The sequence below is a fragment of the Coturnix japonica genome, chromosome 15, assembly GCF_001577835.2.
Source record: "Coturnix japonica isolate 7356 chromosome 15, Coturnix japonica 2.1, whole genome shotgun sequence".
Lineage (NCBI taxonomy): Eukaryota > Metazoa > Chordata > Aves > Galliformes > Phasianidae > Coturnix > Coturnix japonica.
In genome coordinates this window covers 3,679,929-3,698,771 of record NC_029530.1, presented here as the reverse complement: position 1 = coordinate 3,698,771, position 18,843 = coordinate 3,679,929, and the positions used below count along the sequence as shown (strand labels likewise).

At 41.7% G+C, this 18,843-nt stretch overlaps 1 protein-coding gene across 3 annotated transcripts in view; it reads left to right on the top strand.

The window, feature by feature from the left end:
- Nucleotides 1-18,843, top strand: part of LOC107321483 (transmembrane protein 132B-like) — a 168,987-nt gene that overhangs the window by 58,067 nt on the left and 92,077 nt on the right. For all 3 annotated transcript variants that reach the window (XM_015878432.2, XM_032447854.1, XM_015878433.2), the window contains one exon: nucleotides 6,941-7,081. In XM_015878432.2, coding sequence (XP_015733918.1) covers nucleotides 6,941-7,081 — 141 coding nt within the window. The remainder of the gene's footprint in view (nucleotides 1-6,940; nucleotides 7,082-18,843) is intronic.

Sequence of the window (18,843 nt, the reverse complement as noted above, 5' to 3'; positions counted from 1 at the left end):
AGCTGTGACCTTCAGGGCTTTTTTTTTCCTTTTTCCCTCTTTCTTTCTTTTTATTTTTTCCCTCCCACTTGTAGAGGCAGAAAAATGACCCCTTCTCAAAGACTCGCTGTCTCCCAGGAGGACTGCACTCTGCTCAGACTGCAGACGTCTCCGCAGCGCTCATCTCTGAAAGGAGCCCTTCAATAAAAGGAAACCTATAAGTATCTTTGTCTTTGCAGGAGGAAACCTCTGACTTGCTTTGATATTTTCATTACAGTTTTCAAAGCTGCGTTTCTGCATGATTGCAAGAATCCCAAGTTCAAATACTTTGGACACCTTCAGATTTGATAATGCATTTTCTCCTGTGCTTCTGGGCTTGAAGGAATGGTTTCATCTATTATAGCACTGTGTTGGTTTCAAGGTAAAGGACATAGTCGGTGTGTTTCAGATCTTTCAGAGAAAGGTTGAAGTGTCTGAGCAGGCTTTGATTTTTGTTCTGCAGCCCTATGTTACAGGAAACCATTATAGCATTTTACCTCTCCTCTCCATGGAGGAGGGACAGCACAGCTTGTTGTGATGCAGAACAGAGGGCACATACTTCAGTTCCTGCAGGTGTCGGAGGGGTGCATGGCAGCAGGCACTCTTGAGCTCTTTGAATAATGATCGCCACGTGGTAACTCCGCTAACGGAGTGGAGGCAGAGGAGGAAAGGAAAATGTCACTCCTCTTTCAGAACAGGGTCTGCATACCAATGAGGAAGGGCTGTTTGGTAATAGAATGCTGTGAGTCAAAGGGCTTTCACCCCGCATCTCCTGCCCTGGTATGTGGCAGCCTTCTTCTCCTTGAAGGAAAACATTGCACCGTTGACATATTTTGATGGAAATGGTGATTGCTGGGAGACAGTGTTTTGATTTTTGTATTGGCAGAAAGATTTCAGAACCTCTCAGGTCCCCATAGCAGCGTTGCAAAGCCATATAAACAGGTCTGGTTTGTGACAGGAATAAATAAGAATAAAAATTAATAGCTTTAATTTCAAGCCAATTAGAATGTCTTTCTACTGTTGTTTTATGTACCTGAGTAAGAGAGAGAGAGAGAAAATTGCCACGTGGCAATAACAGTAAAAAATAACTTCTTTTAAAAGAAGAAGCTTGGGATTTTCCATTTGGGTGTATGAAGGCATGGCCATGTTTGACTGCCTTGGAGATGCTCACATGCTCTTTGTTGATGTTATGAATGCAGCCTTATGTCTAGAAAGGGGCACCTTCCTTTTGAACAAACTCATGAGAGGTGACCCCTCCTTCTTTGACTCACCTTCACAAATGTGAAATTTAACTTCTCAGTATCATGAATTCACTGTGAAATTCAGTGATCTCTAGTGATTTAGAACAGTGGAGAATCTCCCCTAAAATATTGATAAGCTTTTAGAAAAAGGGAGATTTCTCTGGAGAAAATTTGGTGTACTTTTTTAGCTGAGTTCTATGAAGATTTTAATTGAAGGGCAGGGGGAGGATTTACCTCCTGTTGGTCACGCTGCACCTTATTTTGGTAGAATAAGCTTCCTTTGAACCACAAGCCATCATGCTTCAAGGGTAGGTTGTGTTAGTTTGTCTTTCTTAATAGTTGATTTATCATGCCAAAAGCACTTTTGTGGTAGTTGGTAGAAGAGTGGTAATTGTATTGTTTTAAGTCTAATGCATTGGTCCCCTCTGAGGTTGCAAAGGGCTTCCACCTCCCCAAGGCTTTCTGCTTTTGGGCTGCCGGGTCAGTGTTGTTCCTGCCTTGCCTTGCTCTGGTCACTGCAGTTATTTTCTCTTACTTTGCTCTTCCTGGTACTTTGGCATTGACTTTTATTCCTTGAGTGCCTGTTGGATGGAGATATTTTGATATACAGCAGTAATAACTGCCTTCCTAGCAACTGCATCCCCTGTGCTTGATGGGGTTAAATAAGACTGCTACAAAAGGTTATATAAAAATAGCAGATGCTGAGAGAAATTGAGTTATGCTGGAGAGAGGAAAAGGTAAATTTCCTGATGTGGTGCAAAGGTGAGAGGCACTTCTGTGGGGTGGTGATGAGGAGCCTTGGCCCCATGGTGGCTAGGCAGGACAGGCAGAACACAGTGAATCTATCTCTTGTTTTGATAAATAATTTGGGCCAATTATGTATTGGGCTGGCAAAGAAGGAGCAGCCTCTGGAGTAGGTTTTAGTTGGGCTGAAATGTGGTGGTAATATCTTGACCAAAACTCTAGCTAACCCAGAATGTCATTGCTTCCATCTCTGCTGAGTTCTCTTTAGAGATAAAGCATAATAATGGTGAGGTTTTGTCCCACCATCAGTTCCGGTTTTATTTCACTGGTAGTACAGATTGGGTTTGTACCAGGGAATGCTTTGTACCTGGAATGCTTTTTAACTTGTTTTTAGCTGCCCAATGCCATTACTCAAACATTTTGGGGTTTTCCTTTTGTTTGCTGCACTGCAATGCCCTCTGTTCCACATCTGCCTATACCTCTCCTGCGGGCTTTGCAGGTTGCCTGCTTCACTGATGTGATAAAAAGGCACATTATTTGTGCTTCTGCACTTGGTGGCCTCTAGAAGAAGGCTTGGCTCATTCCAGGATCTTTGTGTATTTTGACGTGTGTTTTAGATACTTAGATAGCTTTATTCACATTGACATTAATACAAACACAGCTGGCCTAGCATTGCTATTTTAAGAAGAATTTGATAGGGAAAGAGATCGAATATAAAGCTATGACAAGTCTTTTAAAATGTAAGAGAACAAAGAAATAACCTTCTTGGATAAATACTTTAGAAAACATGCTCTACCCCTGTATAGGGCTGCTTGTGTCCCTGCCATACGGGAGCAGTTGTCTGCCTCACCCATGCTCCTGAAAGTTCTCAGCTGTTACGTCTGACTTCAGTGATTATTTTAATTTATAGTGCTTGGCTTAATGTATCCTAAAACACATGTATTTTAACTAGAAACTCCCCGGGGACCTCATTCTGAGCTAATTGCTCGCTGTTTGTGTGATTCTTCAAATCTGTAAAATGCTCTGTGAGGGCTTGGAATTACTCAGCTCTGCTGTGTTTGGTGTTAAAGATGGGTCTGGGTGTGTAGCCCGTGTGTGAGCATGGAGTTGGGGTGGGTGGGTGCATTCCTGGTTCTGCAGAGGCTCTATGATTTTGGGTAGCTTAGCCAAACTGGCCTACAGCTTGGATTGCCTGTATGGGAGTGATAATGATTTTGTTTTTAATTAGGCTAAAGAGGAACACTGAAGGACTGAATGCAGGAGTACTTGGAAATGGCAAAGGAAGTTTATTATCAGGACCATTATCATTAGTACGTTATTGAGAGAGGATTTAACTCAGATTATGTATTCCTCTGTTAAGGTTTTGGGGGGGAGATACGCGGATCTGTAAAATAGCTCCAAAAGAGTCCTTTTCCCATTGTTTTGAGCACATTCCGTCTGCTGTGAGCACATTCCTGTTTTATTTCCTAAACATCTTTCTCTTCTCTTTCTATTTTAAAGTTCTTTTTACCAAGATTTTACTCCCAGTTATGGCTTCTAGGGGGGGGGAGTGCTGGGTGTGTTGCCCACTTTTACCTTTCGGATGCTGCAGCTAATTGACAAGGAGGCAGTGGCAGCCCCAGGACTATTCTGCTGAGTGTTCATCTGCCTAAATCCCTCTTGCAGCCCTTCAGTTACAACCCAGCCCTGGTGATTACTTGTTCTTTCCCCTCTCTTCCTCTTGTACTAAGTGAGAGAGCTGCCGAATTCATGGGGTTGCATACATTTAAGGCTGGGATTGCATTTTAAAGTAGTTGTTCATACTTGGCAAGCTGGGAATGCTTCTCTTACCCACCCCATTCAGTCCATCATGTTTTAGCTTTATATTCCCCAGTACATGGAGGGTGAACAGCTTGGGGGAAAAAGCTCTGCTGGGGATAACAAATGTATTCTGTAGTCTAACTCAAAAGTTGCTTCCTTCATTCTGCATTTATAGCAGGAGAAGAGGGCAAGATTCGCTCGAGAAGCAGTTGTGCTATTGATTCCCTTTCTGAATAGCTTTGACACTACTCCCTATCCCCACCTTCAGAAGCTCTCTCTTCTGAAGATCCTAAAGGCATAAGTGCCACGAAAGGCTGTGCTTGAGAATGTCACATTTCTCTTGGGCACTCTCCAGTCCTAAAGAAGAGAGCATCATGAATAAATGGTCACCTCCTTTGTGGTACAGACTGTGAATACAGGTGGTAAATTTAAAGGACATCAGACTGCTTTTTTTTTTTTTTTCCCAATCCATTCTGTGCATTGTTGCAGCTCCCTAGGAGATGGAAGGACGGCACTTCCCCATAGTTTGTATTGGGGAAAGGAGGCATAAGGAAATGAAGCAATCCACCCAAGCCTGTCATTGAAGCCTGGCACAATGCATGCAGCACACCCAATGCCTGGGCTTTCACATTGCCCATTCACCATCTCTGCTCCAATTCCTCTCAGCTCCTATTGGGTTTTCCCATTCTTTTCTGTGCTCTGAGTCAGTAGAGCAGTTTTGTGCCTGAGGATTTGGGGGCTGACTAAAAGATGTGAATCACTTATCAGAAGAATAGTAAGCTCCGACCTTCCATATGTAGGATGCTCAATTTGAATTTCTTGACTTTTTCCTAAGCAAGAAGCTGAATTCACTCTTTTCCTTCTTTCAACCTTTCTGGCTGTACTGATATCCAAAAATGCAAAATGACATCTTGTCTCAGCCCACCAGAGCAGATGCAATGCAAAGGATTAGACTGGAATTTTTCCTAAAATGAAGCATTTGGAGATGTTTTTGGAAAACAGAGCAGGGAAGCAATGGATGTGATGTTCACTTGATGCTAACCCAGCAAGACAGTAGATGGATAGGCAGTCAGTGAGCCCTTCTTATGGGACAGTGCCCTGAAGGGTGAGCCCAGTGGTAAGCAGGACACTGGGAGAACCTCAGCTACTTCCTGGATGGGCTGCATTCAGGCCCAGGAGAGGAAGGATGGAGCTGTGCTGTAGCCTGCTTCTGCACCACGTCCTGATGGTGTGCTGAGACCCACCAGGCTCAGAGTGGAGCAGAAGACAGAGCATGCTGCAGAGTGAAGATATCCATAGTGCAAGAGCTGTGTGGGAGGGCATACCAGGCTTCTGACAGATGGGAAGAGGCTGATGAATCTTGAAATCATGGTGTAATCCAGCTGTCCTGGTCCCATTAATATCCTGCCCTTCAATGAAGCTTTTACTCACCAGGGCCTTAACTCAGGTGGAAAGCTGGCTTAGAGTTTTCCAAGTGTGTTGTCAAGAAAAAATAGGTAAATTGAGGGGACGGTAGGGAGGTGAATTTGTTGAAAATACGTAATTTTGTCTGGGAAAGAGAAAATCAAAATAGCAACTTTTTCTTTTTCCCCCTTTTTAATTTCTTCTCCCTGCTGAAGAGTGGTTGACTAAGTCTAAAGGCAAAAAAGGTTGTCTCCATTGCTGAAGGCTTGGTTCTCTCTCATGTAAACCACACATCCATCTGAAATGGAGCCATGTAGGTGTTTTGAAGGAATGATTTGGTCCAGTGTAATTACTACAAAATAAATGAATGTTCCCGTGGGAGGAAAAGAAAAAGAGGAAATGATACAGAAAGGGCACATAAGCTTTGAGGCGTGTTGTCTGGAGATAGGAGTGTCTGCAGAAAAACATGATGGAAACAATTAGAAAAATATCAAATGAAATTCTCTCCCTGCAGGAAACATTTTTCATCAGATTGGTTATGCCAGGCATGGGTTTGGTCCTTCACGTCGGGAAAGCCTTGCAGGGAGAAACAAGGACATCATAAAAGCAGGACAAATTAATTCCTTCTTGGAGGGAAAGACCACCCACTGAGTCTTGAAGTTGGTTTGATCCCAGACCGCGAACTCAGCTAAAACTTAAAGGAGATTCTTAATAGAGCAGAGTGAGGGCTGAATGGCCACGAGGCATTGGGGCCAATCCATCACAACTCACTGTTAAGTAACGCTTCAAGTCACAGCAGTTGCTGTTTAATTCCACCATACAACTAAGAGGTCCCTCTTGGCTTTGCTTTTAATTAATTAAGTCACAGTAGTGGCAAATGTGGTTCTACAGCAGTTGCTTTCAGCCTAATTGTTCTCCAGGCATATTTGCAGCACTCCTGTCGAAATCCCAGGCTTGTTTCTGGAGTCAAGCTGCACAAATGAAGTTCCTGCTATTAAAAGCAGTTTGTTTTCTATTTCTTAGCAATCTGTTCCTAATGCAGAGCCCCACTGGTGCATGGACTTCTTTTTGTATAAGCAAATGGCAAAAAAAAAGTACTGTATGCTTTTAGTATTACCTGTGCTTGCGAAGTTAAGGTTTTTCATGTTGACAGACCATTTCTACCAGCAGGTTTTGCATACCTCATTTGATGGATCCCAGGGCAATGGGATTATTTCCAGCCTTGTGTCCAGGGTTTATCCTAACATTCCTTCCCTTCCCATCTTATGGTCTTTGAGCAGCAGAGCTCATTTTTTCCCTGCAGATCCCCCTAATATTAAGAGCAACCTCACTCCCACAGGTTTGCAGGCAGGAGGATCAACTTTGAATCACAGTGCACTGAACCTCCATCTAAGATTGCAGGACAGACGCAACAAATTAAATCAACTTATGCTTAGTCACATCTGTTTCATTTATATCAAACTGATGCCACTGAAGCAGAAAGTATTCTTATTCTTTCCACATTGTTCCAGCTGAAAATTAACCGCCTTTGTACATAATGAAACTCATACTTCATCTGTTTAAAATAATTGGGCCCGTTTTATATTTTTGAAGCATGCTGACTTACAGTTGCAGTGTATCAGTCTATTACTAATGCAAGAGGGAATATTTCCTCTTTCATCTTCTGCATTCACCTCTGTGGATTTATTTGGATGGGGTCTGTAACTAAGGAGATCTCTGTGGTTCTCCAACAGAATTAGAACAGCCCCAGGTGTGAAGATCCTGGATGTCAGAGTCAGTGATGCGGACCAGTGGGGAGTTCAAGAGGAGACTGATAGCGCCAGGACCACTGCCACGATCACCTGCATGCACAATGATCCGGACCCAGAGAGCAGGTAAGCCCCTCTGTGCATTAACTCTTGCTGAAATGCTGATGAAAACTCATTCAATGAGTGGTAGTGCTCTTTTAACAGCAGTGCTTGCTCCTTCTTGTCTGTGTTGGAAGAACTGTAAGTGCTGTGATTACAGCTTTGTTCCTTTCATTTCACTTCTGAGCTTGAGAAGTAGATGACTGAGTGTAACTAGAGGCAGCCAACTCATCCTGGCTCACATTTGCTTTGCTTGCACCTACAGGGCAGCAAAAGTCCCATTGCCAAAGAGCCAACAGAAATAAATGAGTTAGAACAGAGAAATGTGGAGAATAGCTGAGAAATAATCAAAACAGGACAATGCTGTCTCTTTTATTTGAAAAGCTGTAGAAGTAATAGCTATTAAGTGTTCTTCGTTAATGCTGCAGAACGCCTATGAGTATCTATGAACTGTCTTGTGAATGCCGAGTGCATTTGTTATGGTAATGCTCCTACCAGCTATATCAAACATAATGAGAAATTTATATTGTTAGTCAGAATTACGTATTTGACAATACAAGCAATTTCTCTTCATTATCATGCAGTTACTGTACATTTAGAGTACACTATGCATACATTTAGCATGAAATTGCTTCGTAATTAGAAAAGCACGAAACTTTGTGTCAAAACTTTGATTTGAGGAGCCTTCTGCACCCATCCTTCCTGAAAGCTCTTTGTTTAGAGCTAGGAAGATTATTGCCAAAGGTTTGGTGTGCAAAGTGTATTTCTGCTCTGTTGGACTACTGTAGCTGTATTTGGGGAGCAAAGGACTCCCAGCTGGTTCTGGATACCTGCAGTAGGTGTGCTGAGGTGAGAGATGTTTACTGTAGGTTCACTTTTCAGTGATAAAAATGCACAGTTAAGGTGAGAACAATGCTGGATGTGTAAAACAGGCCAAGTACATGGCAAACTGAAAGCTCCTGCTTCTCTTCAGTAAGGATAGAGAGTGGAGGTGACTAAGTGGGATGCTGGGCGTTTGCTTTGCAAACACACAAAGCGAGGGGAGGCGGTTCCTACGCTCTTAGTCTCTTAAGTGATGCTGAGCTTTCTGGCATTAAATGTCACAGAAACGCTTCAATTCGTTACCTGCTTCATGCCCTTTCTGCCCATTGAAAAGCAAACCAACCGAAAACATCAACAGTAAAAACCTCGCTCTTGTTTCCATTCATTGAAGTTTTAAGTCTGAGTTTGAGATGTTGGAAATAGTGGCCACCTCTCATAGTTTTTGTCACCAGATCCTTTACCTTTCAACTACATTTCACTGCTCTTCCAGTGCCAACAAGAACCTGTTGGTGGTGGAAAGCTCATCTAGGGACGGTAGCTCTTGGGTTGGGGGTGCAGCCCTGACCCTGGTTCTGCAATGCTGAAGCAAGAGGAAGATTGGTGTAACAGAGGAGAGTTTCTATCTCATGCAACCGTTCTTATAAGTTAATAAAAAGAACAGGCAAGCTACTGAAACTTACTGCCTTGTACGTGGTGTCACTAATCCTTGGAATTACACCTGTCACAGTAACTTACTTTTTATTAAAACTGATTTTTGCTTTGTATTGAACTGTTAAATTGCACAAAAGCAAGGAATCTCGAGTTAATTAATACTTTGACCCTTTCCTTTGTGAGATTAGTTTTTAATATTTTTGGATTAATTAAAGTATGCAAATGGAAACTGCTGAAAGATCGCTCCCAGATTTGCAAATATTGTAGTGCTTAGAGTAAATATTTAGCTTTGATCTTTACTTTAGTTTGTCTTCTTGGTCATAGCAGTGGCCCTCTTGTTTCTTTTGAAGAATGTTAAGTGTTTCGTAGGGATTCTGGTGCTTCCTGTAAACAAGCAGAGACTTGAACTTGCTTCTACTAAGGTCAGTGTGGCAAAACTGCCTTTGAGTAACTCAAGGAGCTATTTAAGGGCAGTTTATTTGTGAATAGAGGCTTGGGGAAAGTGAGAACCATCCCGCCACGTCTCTGCTGAAATCTGTCTGTCCGCTGCCTCTCGCTGCTCTGCACTTGGGCTGCTCCCACCTCCCCAGTGCATGACCCCAGTAAGAGCCTGCAGCATTCCCAGCTGCAAGGAGAACTGCGGCGTCAGGCTGTGACATGGTGGTAATCCCTTCTCCATTCCCTTCAGCCGCTGTTATCGGCGGGAGCCTTTTCAAATTTGCTTACTTTCCTAATCTTCTCCTTCTCCCCTCCGCAATGTTATCATTATCGTGAGGTTTTCATCTCCGTTTCTCACATTTCCCTACGCAAATGGAGTGTTCATTAAAATGGTTTAAATTAAGACCTTTCCTCTCTTCATGCCGAGAGCATCATGCCTTTTCTGTGCATTACTTTAAAAAAAAAATTTCCTTATCACAATGTTTCAGGCAGTTTACATTATATTCTATTAAAAATCCATTTTGTCCAAGCTTGTCACAATTCGCAGATTAAAGCTTTGCAGAGTGTGTTTTGTTAGGAATACATTCATAAATTCACCTCTTTAGTCGTCCCAAAAGCTTGTATTTAAAACCTCTTTTGATAAGACAGTTGAATAAAGAGTATCAAAAGATTTATTTTAAATATACACAAGTATATTGTACGCACCTATTCTGCTCTGTGCAGAGCCTTGCTTTGCCTTACTGCTGTCATCTCAAAGGAGCTTTTTGGGAGCTCATTGAGCAAGGAGATAGGTTGTCATGCGCGCTTATTCTCTGCTTGGGGTGGAACTCCATGAATCTCATTTTGGATGAGTTAGTTGGATTAGAAGCTTGCTGCTTCAAAAAGACACAGTTTCTACTTCAAGCACAAATGCTCCTGTATGATGCCTGTAGCTGGGACCCGGTGCTTCTCTTCCATAGGAAAGGTTCTTAATGGATTTCTGTGCTGAGCGCAGAGTGCATCGTGCAAGGAACAGAGGAAGTCAGGGCTGGCAGGCTTAGATAAGAATCAGGTGCTCCCAGCTGTCCATGCAGAACAGCTGTGTGTGTGTGAAGGACTGGCATCTTACCCTGCGGTGTAGGGTGATACGTTGAATTACTGCCAAAACAAATGTTGAGTTATTGCTAGCTGCTGTGCCCCATAACTTTGCGCTGATATCCAGAGGAATGGTATGGTAGGAACTTTGCCGGTGATCCTGCATGTTATAGGATTGGGTTATTTCAGACTGCTGGTGTTCTCATTTGAAAGGCCCCACAAAGCAACGTGTTTCATGGTGCTGAATTTCTACTTTGCTGGCAAGCCGAAGGACAGCACCTTGATGTGCCTGACCTTTGGTTCACGAAGAATGAGGTGGCACAGACTTGAAAAGTGAGGCTGAGAAGTGGCAACTCGATTTTGGTAGGGAGTATAAGAGCCATCATTCTCCTCGCTCAGGAAAACCATCATTACATTTTATTGGGTTATTAGCTGGGGGGGAATCTAATTCCATGACAAAGTAGTGCTTTAATCAGAAAGGTTGTATTTATGCTAACTGGCGAAGTTACTGAAATTGATTTTACCTGCAGGCTGAGCATAAAGTGACCAAACCTGCTCTTCTCACTCAGGGATTATTTTATCACAGTGTCAATAATGCAGCTTCCATCTCTCAGGATATCCATCACTGCATAAATTAATCTTGCATGAGGGATGCTCAGAAGGCAGAAGTAGGGAAGCTGAAATCTTCAGAGGTTTCTTTAAGTTTCTGTCAGAACTATTTGTTCTGTTGCATGGACATTGTACATCTTTTTTTAATTGATGCAGACCAGCTCAGCTGTTTGGCATTTGACATTATCTATCTTTAAACTTGAATGAAAAATTAATAGTCTGTGATGATGTTCCATTTCTCTGCCATTTTAAAAAGGTGTTCAAAGAATTCAAATAATTTAAATGACTTTAAAAAATTATAACCATAGTGCGTGCGTATATATATGTATCTTTAAATCAGGGAAAGCAGTTATTATTTCATGTATTTATAGGTATGCAAATAGAGCCTGGTGTTCTGAAATCATTCACTTCTTTTTTTTCTTTGCACTTGGGAATACCCTTTGAACCTGAAATCTCACTTAGGAGAAAAAGGAATAAGTAAATGTGAAATTGGCTGCCAGTTAAGAATTGGGCGTGTGTTTATTTAAAGTAAATCTGTGTTATTGGAGCTGATGAACTTAGCCAAAATTTTGGAGCATTTGGTTTTGTTTTTAAAGCTTGGCCCTGGGCCGAGGTAGGGGAGGTAGAAGGAGTGCAAGCTCCTGTCCTTCAACGCTGCATCCACCAGCCTTTGGTCTTTGGAAAGGAAGGTTTTGCTTGAAAAGGAAAAGAGGAGCTGAAGGTGTGGGCTGAAGTCATAGACTGTGTGGTGCAGCGTGCTGCCTTGGGTGTTCCTCTCCTATTCTTATGCGCTCGCTGCTTTGCTTAGGTCAGAAGTGTCATGGGCAAAGAAATGTGCTTTGAATGTGGAGTGAGCGTGGCCTATAGATCCTGTAGGAGTTCATTCTCTGGCCTTGGCCAGACCCCAGGACAGCGCTGTCTCTTGAGCCATTGATGAAGAGAATTTTATCTTATAATGCACCAGTTTTAAGGTTGTGACCTCTATTATGAGTGATGGAGTCTGCTCTGCTTTGTGTAAAGAGGATTCCACTGAGAAGCATCCACACACATTTTTCAAACGTAAATGACTCAATAGTGTCACACAGGAAACCTGATAAGAAGAATTTTAACTAACCTTTATTCTTTACATGTATGCCTTTTTATATAAAAGAATCCAAGCAGGCTCGGAAATGTTTCTATAAGATAAAAGCACTGACACCTCACAGTAGCTTAAAGAGGACATAAAAAATAATGGACAATTAACAGCAGTAGGAAGGACCACTTAGTGTAGAAAGCTGCGGTTTTAGGATCAAATGGAAATGTATCATTTCAGGAGGATATTTTCTCTTTTTTTCTCTTCTCTTTTCGTTCAAGGCTAAGAACAATGAAATTGTCTGTCCGTCTCCTGTTGGGAGCCTAATAGCCTGATGACCACATGATTCCTCTCCTAGCCAGACAGTTTTTTCAGATGGCTGTTTCTTACTCTGTCTTAGTTAAACTCAATGCTGCTCTAGTAAAGTCCCCAGAAGAGATGGGTCAGAGGGATTACTTACTGCTAGTCTGGGTAATTGCTTCTTTACTGTGGTTCATGCATCCAAGAAAGTAGTGGCTCTTCTTAGGGCATCCATGCTGTGCTGGTGCAGTACTCTTATTATGGCCCAAGGAAATCTTTTTGAACAAATGCGTCTTTGATAACTAGAAAATCCTGTTGAGCAATACAACAAGGGACCTTGGCAGTTGTCTGGAAAATCCTGAAAGTGGGAAACTTCCTTCTGGAAGAACTCAATGGTATTCACCTGTATTCAATGATTTAAGATGATGTATTGTAGAGGCATGAAAATGACTTGGAAAACTAACATCTGATAACATCTGACATAAGGAGCATCTAAGGTACATCACCAGGCCTTTCTTCACCTCTAGGTATGATCCTGGGATCAGAAGAGCTGACTCTGGTTCCTGACCCTTTCAATTTTGATCTCCTTTTTTTTTTCCTGTATTGGCTGTTCAGAAGGTGGAAGCCAATGGAAGCCATTTCTTAATACTTGTCTTTGTTTTTATATATTATCTGGGTTGAAGAGCAAAAAGTATATGTGCAACTCAGTGATACTTTGGTCTTCTCAGTTCAGCAACAAGTATAACCAGTGGCTTCAATAACCTCTTCACCAGTGTGTTCCACAAAACCTGATTCAGTGGATATTTGGAGTGATATTTCTTCTGAAAGATGAGCCTAATCATTCTGAAATGAGTCTTGTTTTTGAATTTGACCTAATTAACTTCATTTTGCGTATATCATTCCAAGATGTGAATCTTAATGTAACAGTTGGGAAAGTTTAATTTCAGGGTAGGATAGTCTGCATAATTAGGACTGTGAGAGTATAGCAGGGAACAAATACCAAATGCATGCTGATGAGTGAATGACTTCAAATTGTTATTCATCCATTGGTGCTTGCATGGCTTTTCCATATTAGTTGCCAAAGGGAGTATGACATACTCAAGAGTCATTGGGCTTCTCTGAGGCTCTATCAGTCTGTTGTCTGTTTTCACAGTTGTTTGAGATTATTGCATGTGAGTTACTACAGAAGGTCCATCCTTACTGATTCTTCTGTAAATATTGTACATAGGCATATACTCCCAGTAATAAAACCTGTTCTTTTGGCAAACTTATGTCTAGATTCAGAAGAGTGCCACTTAAGTACCTGCTTGCTCTTAAGTATCTACCTTGATTCTGTTGATGCCATTTGTAATGATAAAGGAGGTACTTGGAGTCAGCAATTAGGGAGAGCTCTGTGTGGAAAATAGAGGTCTTGATGGTAAGACACACTATGTATAATAAGGAGCATTAGTGTGTCACACCTGAAAATATAGTGGTAATTGGAAATTGAAGTCTTCTATAGCACAGAAATGTGTCTGAGCATATTAGAAATGTTACTAAGGGATTTATTTTTGGCAACTGTACACAGAGATTTGAAAGCCATAATTGGATTGTTCCTCGATATAATAGGACTGGAAAAGATTACTGAATGTGTATGAAATCAGGGAGCTGGTATGTGTGGCATGTTTAATTCGCACCTTTACCAGCTTATGAGCTTGACTTGTAGCAGAACCTCCTGCACACATAGGAATTCCATGCAACATGTGCTGAATTGCTTACTTAACAGCCAGTGCATGAAAGTACCAAAGCTAACAACTCATTTCTTAGGCGTTTGGCCAAAAATTAAACTCATTTTATTGTTAGGAGGTGATGTTGCTAGGCAACTATTAAGTACAGGCAAATATTAAGTTTGTTACTTTGATTTATTTGAATCATCCGTGCCAAATAAATTATATAATATCCCAGCATTAATTTTGCATGAATTAATTCTTGCTTTAGATTGAACCTGTAAATGGAGACTCGTCTCTTGTGCAGATCCCCTGGTCCTCTAAGGTAACCACACAGTGGTTATGCAGCTCTGGAGTTGGCATCACTCACATGTTTAGAGCATTTCAACTCTGCTCAACCAAAAAGAAGTTTAGGTTGTTCTCTTAGTAGTTTTTAGTGTGGAGATTTGACTGCAGAAGTTACTGAGCTCAGCGGTGAGCGGATGGTAGAGCTATTTGGAGTTGAAGATTCTTATTTTTGCTCTCCCTCTTTAGGCAGTTTTCATCCATGCTATTTTTCCACATCTGACTGGTGGATCTTTTTGTTAGATAAGCACCCTTCTTAATGGTGTGCTCTTTAATTTCTCTGGTGACAGGGAGAAGGAAAGAAGCTATTCCTCTTTTAAAAAGAGTGCTCTAAGTAGGGAATAATGAATGCAAAATGCTGTCATTAAAAATCAGTAGATAATCTGATGGATCATCTGTCACTCCCGAGCAACTTGCCATAAAAAAAAGCAGATAATAATTTTTTAAGAAGAAAATAAAAATGTTAAGGATGAGTATGGGGCGTATTGGCTGTGAATGCCTTAATAGTTAAAACTGTTATTTATTTACCAAACAACGCCTTGAGACTCCTCCAATAAACTCACTGTAGGAGAATTTCTTTTAAGAGCCTTTTAGAAAGGGTCTACTGTGAGAGGTGGGGTATCTTACAGTTCTGCAGTCCTTTGGAATGCACACGGCTAAAGAGCAGATGTCCATGCTGGTTTGTATGCCTTGATTTCACTATGTTTTTGGTATCATTTTTAAGGGGTTGCTGATCTCCTTTGAAATCTGGCCAGTAATTGAGTTATTTGATAGCTGCTCTGCATTCAGCTGGACTAAGGGTTTTTCAGTAACGTTGGGATTTTGCCACTTATTTACTTATTCAACTGGATTAATGTCATCCATGTCACAGCATATGAGGGTGCAGAGCATGGGTGGCAATTCTTGGATGGACGCAGGAACTGCCCTTTTATTTTATAGAGGTTTGACACCATAGCAGAATAGGTCAAGTGCAGCACTGCAGCTCCAGTTTGCCAGCACACAATTCAATCAGCTTTTCTAATATTCAGGTTTTATGTGCGTTGTTGCCCTAGGCCAGGTGAACTTATGCATGTTCCAAAAGATCTGTAGTGGAGGAATTAAAAAACCATATCATGTGTAGGAGCTGAAAGTACCAGCGGACTTGCATTGGTTTGGAGGTGCTCAGGCATTTGTGCATTTATCCTTAGCACAAGCGCTTAAAGGCACTTTGAATTTGGAGCTCTCCGTGATGAAATGAATGCTAACTGCAAGTTTATTTGCAGTCCTGCCTGTTACATTTTTCTTTGTCAGCACAAGCCTTATTCCTCCAAATATATGGAACGAAAGAAAGGAACTACTCCTTTATCTGCTGTCGCTGGTGCCTGTAATCCATCCGTTCATTTTCTGTGCTGCTATTTTCTTTGTGTGGTTTCCTCTCCAGCTTATGTAGCACAGAAAAACTTAATTGCTCAAGTCTGATGTACTTTTCTATTCCAGGCAACAGTGTAGGTTGCTAAACCATTATGTGGGAGATGCCTTCTGGAATATGAAGCGCATGTTGCAGTTGGGATATGGCAGGGTTAGGGCCTGCTCTAGGAGGAACATTTTAATTGGAGTTTTGGATATCTTCTATGGAGCTGCCAATGCACTTTCCATCTGATGAGGCGAGGAACGACCCATTTCCCTTCATAGCAGCTTTCTATGTTTTGCCTTTGAAAGTTTTATTTGGTTGTCAATACGTGCAAATAATATGCTTGGTGCTGGATTGAGCGCAGTACTGGGGCAGATCACTCATTTGCACACACTGTGCCCAACTCTTAGTTTTCTTTTAAATTAAGAGCTTTAACTGGGACTCTGGATGATCAACTAAGTTCACTTCTGGTCTGGTGCAAAATGGTATCTTGTATAAGGATGGCTGATCAGAAACCAAAGTGCTGGGGAGTTGATCAGGATTGAATAGTTCCCTGGTCTGCATTTGATCCTTGGGCTGGTGGTTGGACTTCTCTCTAAGTTCTCTAAGTGCTGTGGAGGAATCAATTGTGACGCGTGAGTTCTTCGTGAGTTAAATGAACAAAGTTAATTTCAGCTGTGGTTTTACTTATTTACTGTAAAATACTGGGGCAATACTCTTTGAAACAGAGGATCCTGATTAGTCAGAGTCAGAGACTCCTGGAGTGATTTAATGAAAGGATTCATCTTGAATCTAAAGGCAAAAGCAAGATTCTTCTTGTCCTGAAATATTATGAAAATTTCATGAGATTCAAAAGACAAGAAAGCAAAGAAAGAAGACTGAAAAACTCTAGGAATCCTTAGGATGAGTTCATGATTCTGCAGGGGCTTTTTGCATGTTGGTGATGCTGAGGGAGGGCTCTTGCATTAGACCAGCTGGACCTCATGCTGTGGTAGGGCAGGCTTCCACACGGTCAGCCCTAAGTCATCTGTCTTCTGCTAGCGGTGATTTGGTTTCTTGTCTCGACAATTAGTGATGGAGCAGTCAGTAATTCGAAGATGAACATGGTCAGTCTACTTGCTAATACACCGTGAACACAAACACTGGAAGTTCTGAGGATCCCTGCACTGCTAATTAGTATTTCTGTGGTTTCACTAATCACTTGAACTGGGAACTTGGCCAAAACTAACAGAAGAGACTTCCAGTACAATAAATTGTTTTAATTTTGTGATCTGATCTTATGCATGGCTCAGTGTTTCTGAAGGCAAGAGTAGAATAAAAACTCATTTTGCATGATAACATATGCAAATCAGAACTTTTTGCTCCCAGTTGAAGCTCTGCTTCTATTGACATGGTGCTAGCAAAATGCTGTGAAGAATAGAAAGCCACTAAAACTTTATTTTGCTGATAGTATTCCATTATTGCTTTGTAAGCTACCTTATCCATAGGGCAAAATCTGCCGAAGAGATAAGATCCCATAACTCCTGTTTGCTTGCGTCGTTCTCTTTATGATTTATACGGTGCCATAGATGTTCATGGCATTTTGCAGCCATATAAAAGATTGACATGTTCCTGCCTCAAAGAACTTAAAAATTCTGCAGTTTAGCAGCAGTCAGCAGTTCCTCCTATCTGAATTTTACTTCTGACGGCACTGTATAAAATCACTATTACACAGTTACTAAATGAAATAGCATTTTATTTTTAGTTGCCAGTGTATTTCCCCCACCCTTGACTTTTGCTAAAGGTTCCACTCTGTCTAAATGAGGGGCTGCCTGAAGGTGGGACAGAAGCAGTGTGGAGCCGCCCTCCATGCTCTGCCCTTGGACAATTACCTGTAGCAGTGTCCCTGTGACTGCCTGTAAGGGGACCATATAGCACTGAATGTGGCAGGGACATTTATGTTATGGGCTCTGCTGAGGAGGGGAAGATTCATGGCTCCTTTCACATCTCCTTTCACATCAGGGTCCAAACTGCATTCCATGGCAATGACTCCTGGCCATCCCTGCTTTGTGCGAGGTTTGAACTAGTGACCAGCAATTAAACGCTCTGTATCCCGTTATCAACTTATTGAGCCTCTCAGCAGGCACTTCATGCTGTTAGCAATGACAGTGATTTCTAGAGCTCTTACAGAGGTCAACCGAGTAATTCCTTACCTACTACCCTGGAAACCTTTCCATTAAAGTTTAAGGGTCAAGGTGACTAAAATTTTGGAGGTGGGTAATACTTACATCCCTGTCTGGAAGAGGATACATTTACTTGCTCAACTCTTTAATTAAGTATATATGAAACCATTTCCCATGATTGATTTGCAATGTTGTTTTATTAGCAGCATTTTTAGTGTCATTTTTCTACTTGACACATCTTTACAGTCTGCATCGTATCTGTATAGTAATTATACATGCAATTTTAGGATTTCTAGGCAGTTGTATAAAGTGAAATCCATCTACATCCTGCCCAAGTAATTTAATGGAATTACATGTATAAACATAACATTAAAAGCAATTTTCTGAGTCTTGTGATTACGCTGATTTTGTTTGTCACACACCTGCACGTTACTGATCTCCCATGTTCTGTCACTCACTGTAAACTCCATCCCAAAGCACAACATGACAGATGATAGTTTTTGAAGATGGTGATACTTGGAAGGCTCTTAGTTTCACCCCATTAATTGCTCTGAAAAGAAATTACATTGAAAATAAGTAAGATTCTGGGCGTTCTAAGGGCTGTACACTTGACCCTAAGCATAACTGAGATTCTCTTGAATTTTACAAATGGCTTTGATGAATTACAGGAAAGGAAGAGTGTCTTTGATTCTTCTGCCAGCCAAAGGTGGATGTAGCACCTCTCCTGATGGACATACAGGTTTTGATTCCTTGTTTGCTATATGGGATGTTGGTGCACGTGCACAGGGTTGACCAAGCACCAGCTCCTAGTGTCTCAGTGGTGCTCTTTGTTTGCCTTGTTCTCATTTGCTCCCTGTGTTTGTTGCTCACCATCTCTGCTTGCTTGCAGTGGTAATCATGCTCTGGTATCAGCTGTTGTACTTTATTGGGTTGCACCTTCCTTTTAGGTTTTTATCTTTTTTTTCAATGCAGTGTTGTCTGATGTCTTTATCTGCAGATGAGGGGGCTCGCCAAGGGCAGGAGGTGGTTTTCACCCTGCCTATACTATGCCTCCTGCTGGCAACTCCATGTTGCCCAGCTCATGTACTTAATGAAGAAGGCAATAGTAGATCCTGGTGCCCTAAGAAAAAGGATGGGGCATGTGGGAGGAAAGCACCAAGGCGTTCACCCCCTGCATCACCCAGGTTGCTTGGTTTGAGGCCACTGTGGTGGGAACCAGA